The sequence below is a fragment of the Astatotilapia calliptera genome, chromosome 12 (genome assembly GCF_964374335.1).
Source record: "Astatotilapia calliptera chromosome 12, fAstCal68.1, whole genome shotgun sequence".
NCBI classification, from domain to species: domain Eukaryota; kingdom Metazoa; phylum Chordata; class Actinopteri; order Cichliformes; family Cichlidae; genus Astatotilapia; species Astatotilapia calliptera.
In genome coordinates this window covers 13,603,484-13,616,764 of record NC_137433.1, presented here as the reverse complement: position 1 = coordinate 13,616,764, position 13,281 = coordinate 13,603,484, and the positions used below count along the sequence as shown (strand labels likewise).

The 13,281-nt window shown below is 43.0% G+C and overlaps 1 protein-coding gene across 6 annotated transcripts in view; it reads left to right on the top strand.

Annotated features, from left to right (window-relative positions):
- mvb12bb (multivesicular body subunit 12Bb) overlaps positions 1-9,725 on the top strand; it is a 35,134-nt gene extending 25,409 nt beyond the window's left edge. For 5 of the 6 annotated variants that reach the window (XM_026187868.2, XM_080309016.1, XM_026187866.2 and 2 more), the window contains 3 exons: positions 5,334-5,392; positions 5,816-5,875; positions 9,434-9,725. In XM_026187868.2, the coding sequence (XP_026043653.1) occupies positions 5,334-5,392; positions 5,816-5,875; positions 9,434-9,475 (161 nt within the window). In that variant the 3' untranslated portion in view covers positions 9,476-9,725. Of the gene's footprint in view, positions 1-5,333; positions 5,393-5,583; positions 5,718-5,815; positions 5,876-9,433 lie in introns of those variants that run through there. The other variant, XM_026187869.2, reaches the window with a different exon arrangement.
- Positions 9,726-13,281: the final 3,556 nt, after the last annotated feature.

The following is a 13,281-nucleotide window of genomic DNA, read 5'->3' as shown; positions in this document are numbered from 1 at the left end:
ACAGCTAGGGATCAATGCCAATGCCATGGCAGTGTCTTAAAACACACTGTGCTGCTGATTAAAATCTGATTGTCCATTTAATTTCATGAGAGTTCAGCCCAGCCAGCAAGGAGGGTTCTCTCTGTACTTCTCTAGCATTAAGTGCTTTAGAAGAATGACTAAAACAGGTTTTAAACCAAGTGACCGAACAGCCTCGGTGCTTCACGCTAAATAGCCTGTGCTACATATACAGGCTCGGTCTTGAGAAGTTATCACACATGTACGCACCCCCTCAGAGCGCTCTGCGTTATGCAGCGGTGTTCGTGGCCAAGGCACCGTAAGTGTTGCTGGCTCTGCCCACTTTCTGGAAGACTGATGGACCAGCGCCCGACTGAGGCTGTCGGCTGGCTCCCTACCCACAACCAGATTTCAAGGACTGCTTGTCACAGATGGAAAAATAAGTGGGTCATTCTACATAAGCATGTTGTTTTGCACCCCTCTGGTAACAAAGAGCAAAATTTTAACACTGGTGAATTCAACAATAAAGCAGTTTATTCAGACTCCATTTGAGTCTGTTGCTAGTTTTGCCAGTCTGTCTCATTACTTTTTGGTACTTGTCACGAAAATCTCAGCTGCAGCTCTGCTTACAGTTTGACTATAAAGCCAATTTCATATCTCATTCTATTTATACACTGCATTTATACATTTATTCTTCTCATACACTTATTATTATTATTCTTTTTTATACTAAGTTAATATACTGTGTTGTGTTGTTTGTTGCGTTGTGATGTGTCATATCGTGTCGTGTTGTGTTATATGTAGTGCCGACGTAGGACAGTTTTCCAATTTCATTGTACTACTGTACTATGTATGACTGTGCAATGACAATAAAGAGTTATCTTATCTTATCTTATATGTTAGGAAAGTAACTGTTTTACTTAATTTAATGGATTAAAGATCAAAATAAGCAGTCAAGTGGGCAAAGAGTGAGTTTTAAAAAATGGTGCAGTTTCTCTCCACTCACTCGACGCTTTCCTTCCACGATTCCTGAACTCTGTAGCAGCCCCAGCCTGTAGCATGCAACTATAAATGCATTCATCCACTGGATCTTATGCGGCGAACTCTTAGTGCTTCAGAAACCTTTTAAGCTTGTTTACGTTTTTTAAGCGTTAGGACGAAATGAAATTAATATTTCAGTATAAACTAACTGACTGACTGTCGGGAGAATTGCGAGAGAAGCTCGCACACACTGCTGCCGTGAGACCGCTACGGAAACAAACTGCACACAGCCGGCAGAAAGAAAATAAAAATAGATTATCAGAAACCCTCAACATCACTTCAGCGCGGGATCTATTTTAATATCAGCGTTTTACTCTCTTTTTTAGAATGTTAATCGACTCCCCGGTAAACATTTTAATAATTTAAAAAGTTACATTTCCGCTATTGCAAAGTTTTTTTTCACTCATCTGTCTAGAGGGGTTGAAAAAGTAGGAGGAGAAAAAAAGATAAAAGAAAAAGAATGGGTTTCATAGAGCCATAGTCATTAAAAGAATCTGAAAATAGCAACTCGCTATCATCTGTTCTCATAGCACGGGTCAGGAGCTCTGACACCTCCAAAATTCCTCCTGTCAGGGTAGGGGGCCATTTGTATTCTCTCTCATTAGGCAATTTGACTAATGACCTGCCGTGGCTGCAGAGCTACTGAGGGACCCAGAGCCTCGCGCCCTCTCTCTTGCAGCAGCCTGAACACACACCCTCTATTGGAATGGCACAGATGGCATGCCCGGGCGACAAAATAAACTACAATATGTCTCCGAGATGCTGTCAGGCCTGGGCACTATTTCTCATGTCAGACTCAGGCTAAGGGCTGTGAGTGGGCATAGGGGGTCCTCCTCCAGCTCTCTGTTCATCTACTCACCATTATCTGCAGAGGTGACAGAGAGCAGGGTCTGCAGCAGCTAGAATAGCATTTCCATGGTCTGCATAAAGAATCCAACTCAAATTGAGAGTCGCACCGACAGGGGAGGCAGTGCCATGTCTAGCTCTGGCTACACACAGAGAAAAAAGCAGCATCCAATTGTTTGGCATATGAAATGCAGCAGCCACCAGATAAAGCTTTAACTTTTTTTTAAAATTATTATTTCTATGTTCAGATTATTTTGTGACACAAAACAATAGATGGCAGCTCGATCACGAGTAAAAACTTGTAAAAGACGTTCATTTGCACTTTTCGCATAATCGCCCTGATTCCGCCTCCCCGCCCCCGCCCCCACCCCCTCTCCAATTCAGCTGCGAGACAGATTCACCCAAGTAATCATACTAGACAGAGATCAATGCAATTCTGCTGAATTAGTGAAGTGTAAAATAAAAGTTCATCAACATTCCTAAAGTGCGACTCTCCAGTTGTGGTTCAGGTAATATGGGGCATGCTCGATCACCCACGCATATTTTTCCATCAGTCAGTGTCGGAGCACAACTCGGTGTGGTTTATGTGTTCGTGTGTGTGTGTCTGTGGGTATGCCGCCACTTGCGTTACACGCGGCCATGTTTGTTAGAGCCCTGGAAATGCAATGTATGGCACTGCTGAAATCCTGGGTGACAGTGCATCCAACAATGGAAGAGTGAGGGATTAGTGCTCAGCCCAGCGTACGAGGGAGCCCTTCCCGCCCTGAAACAGCCATTCATCTGTGCCCAGGGGCTGGAGATGACAATGCAGCCATTGCTCATCGCACCTGACGGAGCCATTAATAAGGCGATGATCCACACGGGGCCTGTGCTGACTTCGTTCTTTACACTACAATCACTCAATCCGCAGGGTCCTCCTTACTTAACACCACCTCTGTGTTCACTGCCACCATCATCATCATCATCATCATCATCACCATCATCATCTTAGACGCTATGCCAAAATTCCTTCCAGATGTTTTTGTGCTGAATATACTGACAGGCTCCAAATGCCAAATAACTGCCCAGTTCCCCGCACTGCAATGCACTCATGAGTTAATGGAGTGTAGCGGGGCCATTTAAGCAGCTAGAACATGCTTCATACTGGGATTCCTGCTCAGAAGATTGGATTTACATTATTTTTGCCCTTTGCACCTTCAGATTTCTCCTCAGTACAGCATCCATTCCTTACCACCAAGTCACCACCCGTGCTTTTCCATTTGTCTGGATGTAAGATAGCCTCTCTGGTATAGATGGGGGAGGAATACAAAGTGGGATCTGGTTTTAAATGTAATCCTTGAGCAATAAAGAAACTCTCTGGCCTTCAGCACTGTCCATTCATCTGTCTGTGCCACGCAGATCCATCAGCAGCTACAATCTCTGCTTCCCATTGCTGGCTATTGATTCAGATGTATTCTCCCTGCCTACTTGTGCCTGGCGTTGGTACTCCCAGCAACAGAGTGCATGTTTATTCACTTGTAGTCCCGAGCTTGAACAAGCCATCATGCCTACCTAGTTGCCCTCTGCTTCAAATAGCAACGCATTCAAAACCGCTGCAGGGAGATGAGATCGGGCTCAATGTGTTTTTACTCCTAGCACCTATAAAACCTACTTGTGACATCGCTTGCTTGATAGTAATGTCTCTTGATTTTGAACCAGTCTGAACTATTCTAAATATTGGATTTGTTACCAGAAAATTGAATGGTGGTGCACAGAGGAGTAATAACTTTGGTGATCCACCGACTTTCCTGAAATGCAATCATTTTGATAATGCATGAACTCTTCATCTAGTGTCAATCAGCTCAAATTTATATCATATATTGACTCACATGACTTTTTTCAACAAAGGCTTGTGACGCCTTAAGACTGTGTTTGTGTCTCCTTCGGGAATCCTGTGTTAACTGTACCACAGAAGTGCTAGCTTTGTTAATTTGTTAATTGAGTGCTAATTAGTGTAACAATTCCAAATTAGTCTGTTATTTTTGCAATTATGTACACAGAACTTTTTTACCTTTATTTACCCGAGAGAGAGAGTTTGAATCAGCAGGAGCGCTCTGGGCTGGGATAGGCAGGGGAAACAGGGGCTCATGGAGAACAGCAGCACAGGGGAAAACGCCGCTGTGTTTAAGTACAAAACGGCTATCACGGTCGCAGAGTCTTGCTACTGCTGCACTTTTTACTACGGGAGATGATTGGAATCCGAGGAAGTGAGCGAGCTTTCCTGCGGTCACGCAGGGCGCGGGTCACGCTTTGATTACAAAGATCACATTGTGCTGCACTTGTGCGGAAAGTGCCAAACCGTGGATCTGTGTAATAACCTAGAAAAAAAAAGAAAGGGAAAGCAACTCGCATAAGTGTCAAAGTGAGGGATATTTTAGAATTTCATAATTTTCAGATATTGCTGTGTGAACAGGAAAAGGCCAAAAGGAGTTTCAGCCCCCCCATCCTTTCCACCCCCAAAACGATGACTCATGAACAGCTCTGGCTTACGTTTATGAGTTCCGTTTCCTGTGCCAGCGCCTGATGGACTGCGGGTGAAAGAACACCAGTTGGAAGCTCGGCCTCTTGATATTTGGGGCTCGCGTTGAAGTCGACTGCAGCAAGTTTTGTGCCTCCAGATTTGGGAGTTTTCTAATGAAGCCGAGCAGCTGCAGTTTCCCCTTCAGTCTGGAAACGAGAGGCTTTGTGTCTCTTGTCACCCTGTGTTAATTTGGGCCCTAATGTATTTTATAAACAAAGGGCTGCTCTCTAGCCTGACAGTCGTGACACCTTGATTCCAGTGCAGGATGCATGCAGGACGGGGTTACACCATTAATAATCAACTGGCAGCCATCACACCATTTTAACCACGATCATTATGATAAAGGGCATACACTTAATTACAGGCCTGCTTAATTATAGCTCTGTTGAAGCTCGTTTGTTTGGTCAAATGCTAATTATACCACCACGCTCTTGGCAAGTCCTCATTTCAATCCACTTTTTTTGCCAGCTGAACAGTGCGGCTTATTTTCATGCAAATTTGATATCTGGTGAATGTTTTGTCTCTCTTCTTTCCGCTTTTCTGTGCCTAGTGTGAGTGTGTCTTTGTTTCGGAGGTGAACATCTCTCAGACAAGACGGAATCGGGAATAATCAAGAGTAATTAAACTGGAAGAGGGCTAGGAAAGGGCTGGGTTGGAGGAGAGAGAGTGGAGGTGCTCAAATACAGCGGAGAATTTAAAAAAAAAAGCCTTTCATCTTCTCTCCGTAGACGGAAGGAAGGGAGGTGTCAGGGTGGCTGGGGATGTTGATAGCTTTGCTGTTTTTATAATCCCACGTTTAGTCTCGTGGAGATTCTTGGGATCAAGAGTGGGGAGTATTATGTTTATGTATAAAAGTCAGACTTCAACTTTGTTTTTTGTTTTTTTGCAGCTTTGGATGATGTGCCCTTTGTGATCTCGGAGAAGTTTTCGCAAAAAATCCCCAAAGAGGTAAAAAAAATAAATAAATAAATAAATAAATCAAAAGGTTTCGTGGCTCTAGTGACAAACTGCAAAATGATTTCTTATGAAGGTGCAGATGATTTTTCCTACAAACTCTCTTCAGGTGAACACTAGTTCTGTCCTTTTCTTCCTTTCTTCGCCTTTTTTTCTCCCTATTCTTTCCTTTTCCTTTCCTCCAGACTGAGTGATGAATGCGTGCAGTCAGGCAGAGCTGGCTCAATGCAGTCCATTTGGCTGGCTGGCGGTGGTTGTCACTATAGCCCCGTTTGTATTGACACAGAGAGGGAGAGGATTAAAGATTTTAAGCATGCTTACTTAGCCATGAGCCTAACCGCCATGTTTCTTGTGTGTGTTTTTTTTTTCTTCCCCCTTCTCCTTCTCCCTCCTCCTCTCCCCTGCTTTTGATTTCAGATGCAGCAAGTCAATTTAATGGGCATTACGATCAAATCCCTGGCAGACATCGAGGAGGAAGTGAGTAGAGGCTGCAATGCTCGGCTGCCGCTGACGCCGCTGGCCCAGAATGCAAAGCAAACGGTCTTGGGGTTGTAATTAAGTGTCTGAGACAGCGAGGCCCTGTTGGCTCCACTAAGCCCCAATTGAATAAAAGCACGGCCAAGCTAGGCAGCCATTCTTTCTTAAAAGCTTCGTATCCTGTTCCAAAACACTTGACTTATATTCCCCCAATTCTACTCTCCCCCCCACCTCTCACACAGCTCAATCGAGAATCTTGCAAGCAGCGCCGTACATCTTAAGGAGCCTTTTTCCGGTCACATAAACTTTTTAAGTTTCCAATCAGCTTTGCAGTTAAAAATAAATAAATAAAAAGTTAAGAGATCACGCCGAGTGAGTAGAAAGCGCCACAAAGCCCTCCACATTTCTGATGAAACACTGTAGCCTACAGGCATTCGTATGAAGCAGATCAGCTGTGTGCAGCAGCTCCTTCTTTGGAGCTCATGTGTTTGTGATGGCAAAGAGAAAGAGAGCCGCTATGTCTTTGTGTGAGCGAGCGTGCGCGTGCGAATGTGTGTAGGTGTGTGTGCGTGTGCTTTAAAGAGAGTGACAACCCCCCTTCTCTCTCATTAGCACGGTATCTCGGTATCAGAACTGCCAGGAAGTGACAGACCACTGTAAAAGAACAGGTGCTGTTGGGTTTGAGATGTGTTACAGAGCAAACACTCCCTCATCAAACCGGGTGTCTGTTCTGCACTCTGCCTCTGTCTTCTGTCATATACTATCCAAATCACACAGAGTCGCCATCTTGTCATATGGTCATCTGAATGAAGCTCATTGTCAGCACAGGTATTAATGGCATGTACATATATGTGTATGTGAGTGAGTGTGTGTGTGTCCCGGTTGGAGACAGCCTGACTGCTCATCCTATATGTTCTTTTTCCCCCCCCCCTTCTTCCTCTCCCCTCTTCTCATCCTTCCTCCTCTCCTCCTCCTCCTTCCTTTCTTCTCCGAGAGTGTGATTAGCAGGAGGACACATGGTGAGCTGAGCTGGGGAAGAGAAGGGAAGGGCATGAGAAATCATTAATTACAGCCGCGCTGGAGCTGATGAAGTAAATGTGAGATAGTGTAACACACAAGATTTAGTGAAGTGGACGACAGCACAAGATTAATGGTGGGGCCAGGCTGATGAGGATGAAGTCACAGCTTAGCTTGATAATTAGTTTCCAAGTGGAAACATCCCTCACCATTGTGTTATTTTTACTTCTCTCCTCTTATTATTACCCCACAATGATATCTGCAGGACAAAGGAGGGGGTGGGGGGTGGAAACGTAGTCTGTGATATTCTCGCAAACACGCTGGAAAACATCCTGTCTGTAAATTTTCTCCTTTTTTTTTCCGGGTCTGTGCTACATTATTAATTTAATATCCACCGTGTTTTCTTTTCTTTTCTTGTCTTTCTTTTCTCCAGGCTGCTAAAGAAGCAGAACTTTATTCGTGGTTGTATAAAACAAAACAAGACAAAAAAAGGCAGCTGTTTTGGATCTAATTGTCCCTCAGCTGGAAGTAGATTTCTTCTTCTCTTGTCCAGAAGAGGTCACTGTCCGTGCCTCACTGTAGGGCTCCTTCTCTTTTTTTCCTCCCTTATTCAGAAACTGGAGGCGCTTTCTGCACAGAACCTAATTGCCTCCTTTTAAAATCCCTTTAAAATTATAGATTCATGGAAGAGATGCGCTTTCCAGAATTCTACATATGCACATGTAATTGAGGAAAACTGTTGTAATCACAGCCACAGTTGTAGATAAGACCATTTCCTAACAGGCATCACTTAAGCCATGTCTCAGATGATGTTGGTTCCAGCAATTAGGCATTCTTTTCATTTCCCAAATGACTCGCAAAACTTGCGGATATTATAATTGCTTTTAGCCACGCATATCTAATTTGTGTCTTTTTAAGTGTTAATTAGTAAGCGATTTAAAGTGACGTCTTTATGTAGTTTGCTCTGCTGAAAAATGTTGTTGGCGGCTGGCTAATGATTTTCAGAGGGAGTACGTTAGGGTGGAAAAGAAGTGTGTATCCACACATGACAAGATTTTCATTAGCACCTATGTATGATTAGTTTTCAGTGCTTGTGGGGAGTTGGGTGTGTGTGTGTGTGCGTGTGTGTGCTTCTCTTCCTGCTTATGTTTGCGTGACTGTGCGTTTCCATGTGAATGTATGGCAGGACAGTAGTGTACAGGGGGTATGTGAGAGGGAGAGCTCCAAATAGAGGTGGAATTAATGAAGACAACATGTCACATATTTTTGGCAGTGGAGCAGGGACAGGAAATGAAGCCCGGCTCGTCTGGGTGACTGCCGCCCATGTTCTAGTGTGTCACTGTCCTGTCAGCCTGTGTGTAAAACTGGCAGACATTGATACATGCTCTCCCTGATAACACCCCATTCCCCCATCCATCATCCACACTCACACACGTACACGCAGGAATATTTATTTACTGTGCCAGATGTTAGAGACTGAATTTTTGTGTGGTGTTGGTGGCGGTGAAGTGGGGGGAGGTAGAATTTCTTTTCGCAAATAACGGGCTTGTGATATGTGACAGCTTTTGGGTAAGTTGCAGATTCCCCCCTCAAGTAGATGAAAATGAGGAAAGGTGGTGCTTTGAATCCGGAGAAGCCGATTTCAGCCATTGTGGCTCTGTGGAGTCAGTTGGAGAAACTTATTTGAGTGATCATACAGCATCACCTAGTGCTGCGTTGCAGTAATAACAGCTGTCTAACTTGGTGGAGTGGGCACAGCTTTTGGTGCAAAAGTTTCCAGAAAGCGCTCACAAACAAAATCATGAAAACTTCAGTATTTCAGAGATGTCGTTTAATAATTTAGGGCCAACAGTGTTATTGTTTTTGGCTTTTTTTTTTTTCAGATCACACACCACAGCCACCACAAATTTAACATATGCACATCACCCCCAGGAGCTCTGCAGTCATTTTTTTATGATGGTTAATCGAAGCCAGAGATTGAGTGGCTCCGAAAACTGACTGAATGAAAACGTTTAAATTTATAAACCACGCTTTCGCAGAGGTATTCATTAATGTCAGTCTGTAGTGTTTCCATATCAAGGCCAAAAACAGTCTTTGACGTTCAGTGTTGTTTTTTTAAACATGACATCACAGGTTTGTGGCACTAAAATTTTAATTCTACTCAGTTGGATTTTGATCTTTTTGGAAAAACTAATTTAAATAATAAACATGCATAAAATCTTTGAAACAAAACAAAAAAATGAAGCATTTCCTGTCGTTAACGCCACAGAAGTCAACAGTGTTTCAGGCTCTCACTTTATTTCTAGCCTTGTCCATGCCAAGCCACAAGGGGGCAGTGGTTCTGTTTAGTTTCTCAGTCTTTGGGGAAAGTAGCAAATTATTCTTTAATGTTTAATCAGTTTGTTTTTTAGTTTATAGTTATGAAAATGTTTGACTGTAACATTTGATTTTTGGTGGATTTGCTGCTTGATGTAATTGTTGGTGATGTTTTTGTTCTGTTAACAGTGTGTGTACCTCTTTGTCTTCTTCTTCTCTTTGCAGTTTCAGTACAACTTCAGCACAGAGCGAAGCATTGTTCTGTAACTTGTCACCGAGCCTCGTCTCAGCTGACAGAGTCGCAGCGACTGAGAGAGTACAGACGGACAAAGGGGATTATTCAGAACAATCATGAACTATCAAATTACACCACAATTTTGAATTGTGTAATTTAAAAAAGGGGGAAAAAATAGTCCTTATGAAGATACTGGGATGATGGATTGTATTTAAATAATTCAATACTTTAAATATTTTAAATAGTTGCTACAAATGTGCACAATTAAATTTGACAAAATAATTTATTTTTCATGACGGTTACTTTTCTAAATTTGCATTTTGTCTTATTTCACCCATCACGTTCAAAGTTCATCTTTTCTAGTTAGTATTCCTGAATAGATTCATTCATGAAAGTATGTTAGCTGTGACTCACATATTGCTCATCAGGGTAACGGGTACATGCTGACAGTAAGTAGCAGTCGGAGTGGAACAGAGAGGCAGCTTCATCACACACGAAAAGGCCGGTCTAACGTTCATTTCCCAGCAGAAGCATCTTTCCGTCAAGAGGTTTATCATGAGCAGCACGCTGCAAGAATGAGCAGAGCCTTGGGACACGGGAGCGCTTACCCCAGGCGCCCACCCACGTCAGCAGTGACTCCTCCACTGAGTCACCGAGAACAGTTTCAGATGCCATATATATTCACCCAGCTGCAGTTTGCTACAGGAAACTGGTTAGGAAAATCAATTCGAGGGTTTTATAAAGCTGATTTTCAAATATTGTAATATTTATTTGCACATTTTTTTCTTAATATTCAAAACATTAAAAACAAACCTACATGAAATTATTTGTTTATCTTTTTTTAAAATAAACTAAACAACACCCTGCTGCCACATAGAGGTCAAATTTAGAAGCAGAATTTACACTTGATACTGAGACATAACTTGCCTCCTTTTTCTTCATGTGTAATTTGCAACTAATTAAATTGCAAAAGAATCCATTCTCACATTTGTGCAGGGGTAATTAGTATCAGAAAGTCGTGAATAGATAAATGTCGCTGTTGGTAATTAGAGTCTTATAGTGCTAATCATACTGCATTGTGAACTTTTGCATTCAGAATTACTGAAGACTTCTGATATTTGCAGGTGTCCAGCATAGCACACAACAGGTGATGTCTCCGTGTGAGCGTTTGCTTTGACTGCTCTTTTCAGAGGATTCCTCTGCACAGAGGACCGCTTTCTTCATGAAGAGGTGACACTTATGTAAGCACGGTGACAGCCCCGTCCCCCTCTGCGTGTAAAGTGCACATATACAGTTCACCGTATGTTTTCAGATTCACACTTACACTGTACAAGCAAAGGTGATCATTAATGTATGTAAACAATGAAGTATTTGATTAATTTGATATTAATAGTGCTTATAATAATTAATCCCCTGCCATGTTTTTTTTTTATATTTTTTTGTTTTAACTAAATTTGGTGATAATATTATTTTTTAATTAGTAATTTAAAAAATGACAGATAGCAAATATCTTATTTCTGTGCCATGGAGCATTATTATAGAAGACTTGTAAGCAAACTTATTGATTAGAATGACCGTGGGTACTGTAGTTTAAGAGTCAGTCTCATTCATACCCTTCTGCTATTCGACCAGGACATCTGTAGAGCTATTTTAACGGGTTTATAACAACCGGTCATTAAAACTGGAACCAGTTTCAAATATGTGCAAGTCTAAAAGCTTTAATCTAGAAAACATCATGCTGAGGAAAAAAATACTATGGCTAATTTAGAAATGCTGTCATCACATAGTTTGTCCAGCAGAGCGCCTCGGACTCCATTGTGGCCCAGAGCTGAATACATACATATATATATTCACCAAAGCGCCAAGTTTGACTGGAAAAAGTCCCCAGCAAATCTCCTTTTCATCATAGGATTTTCATTAGAAGTGCTGGGAATTACAGAACTTTTGAATACTGCCAGCTTTGAAACATGCAGCTCCTAATTTGCAGAAACTGCACTTTCTCTGTTTTTCTCAGTGTTACAAGGTTTTGTTTCTGGAGATGGACAGCAGGCAGAGTGAGATGTTACTCGTGGAGGCCAGATGTGCACGTTTTGATGAAGCCTATCACTAGTTCTGCTTTCATGGTAAAAGAAGTCTTGTAGCTGAAAGCTCCTGATGGGCAAAGGCAGTGCAAAGACCAGCCTCGAGAGTGCTGTCCATCAAAAAACAGCCTCACATGTTTTCACTCCTCCTTTTGCTCGGCTTCGTGATATGAGAAATGATGAAACAACCTGCCTTTGGACCGCACTGGTTTTTAGATGAAGGTGCAGTAGTTAGGAGCTGCTGTCTCTAAGCTTTTCACACGTGACAAATCTGTTTCAAGGCACCTGAACTCCTTAGTTATCTCTGACCTACCAGACCTACTTAAGGCTTCTCAGTCAATAGCTTTGCGCTGCCTGGAGGATTTGGCTCAGCTAAAGTTGAACTGAGCTGCAGAGCAGCACATCAAAGCCCCACCCTCTGTGAGTCGACCAGATGTCCCATGGTCATTTTTAAACTCACACCCCGGTGCATGACATGGAGCAGTGAGCAAGCATGTAGACAGAGCTGGATGGGCCGCTTGGAAATTGGAAAAGGAAGCCTGTATTTATGAGGTGGTTTGAGGTGCTGTGTTAAGACAGGCTTAGACTGCCACTCTGCCTCTGACAGCTCTGTTTCCCCCTGAGCTGTGGTGACCAGAGACTGAGTGAGGTGAAGCAGTAAAGGCAGGAGGCCTGTCAAAGCACACTCAGAACCAAGATGGACCCAAAGTGGACTATCTTAAGCAGGTGATGCATCGAATCACATTACCAGAAGATGCAGAGCTCCAGCATTATCTTTGCTGACCTCATACTTCCATGATTAAAAACAAACAGGGAGCGCAGAGTTTATTCAAAAGCCAAAACCTCTGCTTTTCCTTCATGGGCAGCAAAAGCATGTAGGAAAATTAATGAATAAGTGTAATCTAAGAAATAAAGATGCTCGGGTTGTACTTTTTTACTGCTTACCTCTGTCAGCCTCTTGTTTCTTTGTTCCATGGTGACATCATCAGGTTTTAGAGTGCCCCACTGAGACTGAAAGCAAGAGGTTAGACGTGTGGTCTTCTCTGTGCCGCCATCTTAACAAGCCCCCGAGCTGCACTCAGAGGGAAGCCGCACATCAAATCTGTCTTTCCGTACCTCAGCTAGAGGCAAGGTGAGTGATCTCCCAGAGCAGCTCTCCTCGCCGCTCCCTCTGCCGTGGTCGGCCAGCCCATGTGAGTCAAATTATTGTAATTGAGCAGGGGTGTAGTCGGGTGTGAGGTGATCTCTCTCTTCACCCCCTCCCAGCCTCTTTTCTCTCTCTTTTTTTTTCTCTCAGTTATTTCGGCACATGTTGTGAAATGACCAGAAAGCATCTTTTTTTCTCTCCCCCCTCCCTTTCCTCTAACGCTGCCTGTAACACAGAAATCAATTAGCTCTTTTCAAGTCAGATCAAAGGCTCAATACACCGTCCAGAGCTTTCCAAAACCTCCCCGGGACAATTAAGTCTCCCTTTGGACAAGGACCAGACTGGACAGATGAAGGGAGGCTGCTGCCACTGTTCGTGTCAAGTAGACATAAACGGGCGGTTCTCTGGCCCTATTTCAATGAGCTTTCCTCTAATTGACCAGTTCGTTGTGCATTATTGTGGCAGTATGATGGTTTTAATTCTTCGTGGCAGAAGAAACACTTCATTTTAACATACTTGTGCTGTTTTTTGCCACGTGGCCAACACGGTACAGCGAGGCACCCTGAATGGCTTTGACTGGGTCTCATTTGTAGTCATTTTGAGACTGAAG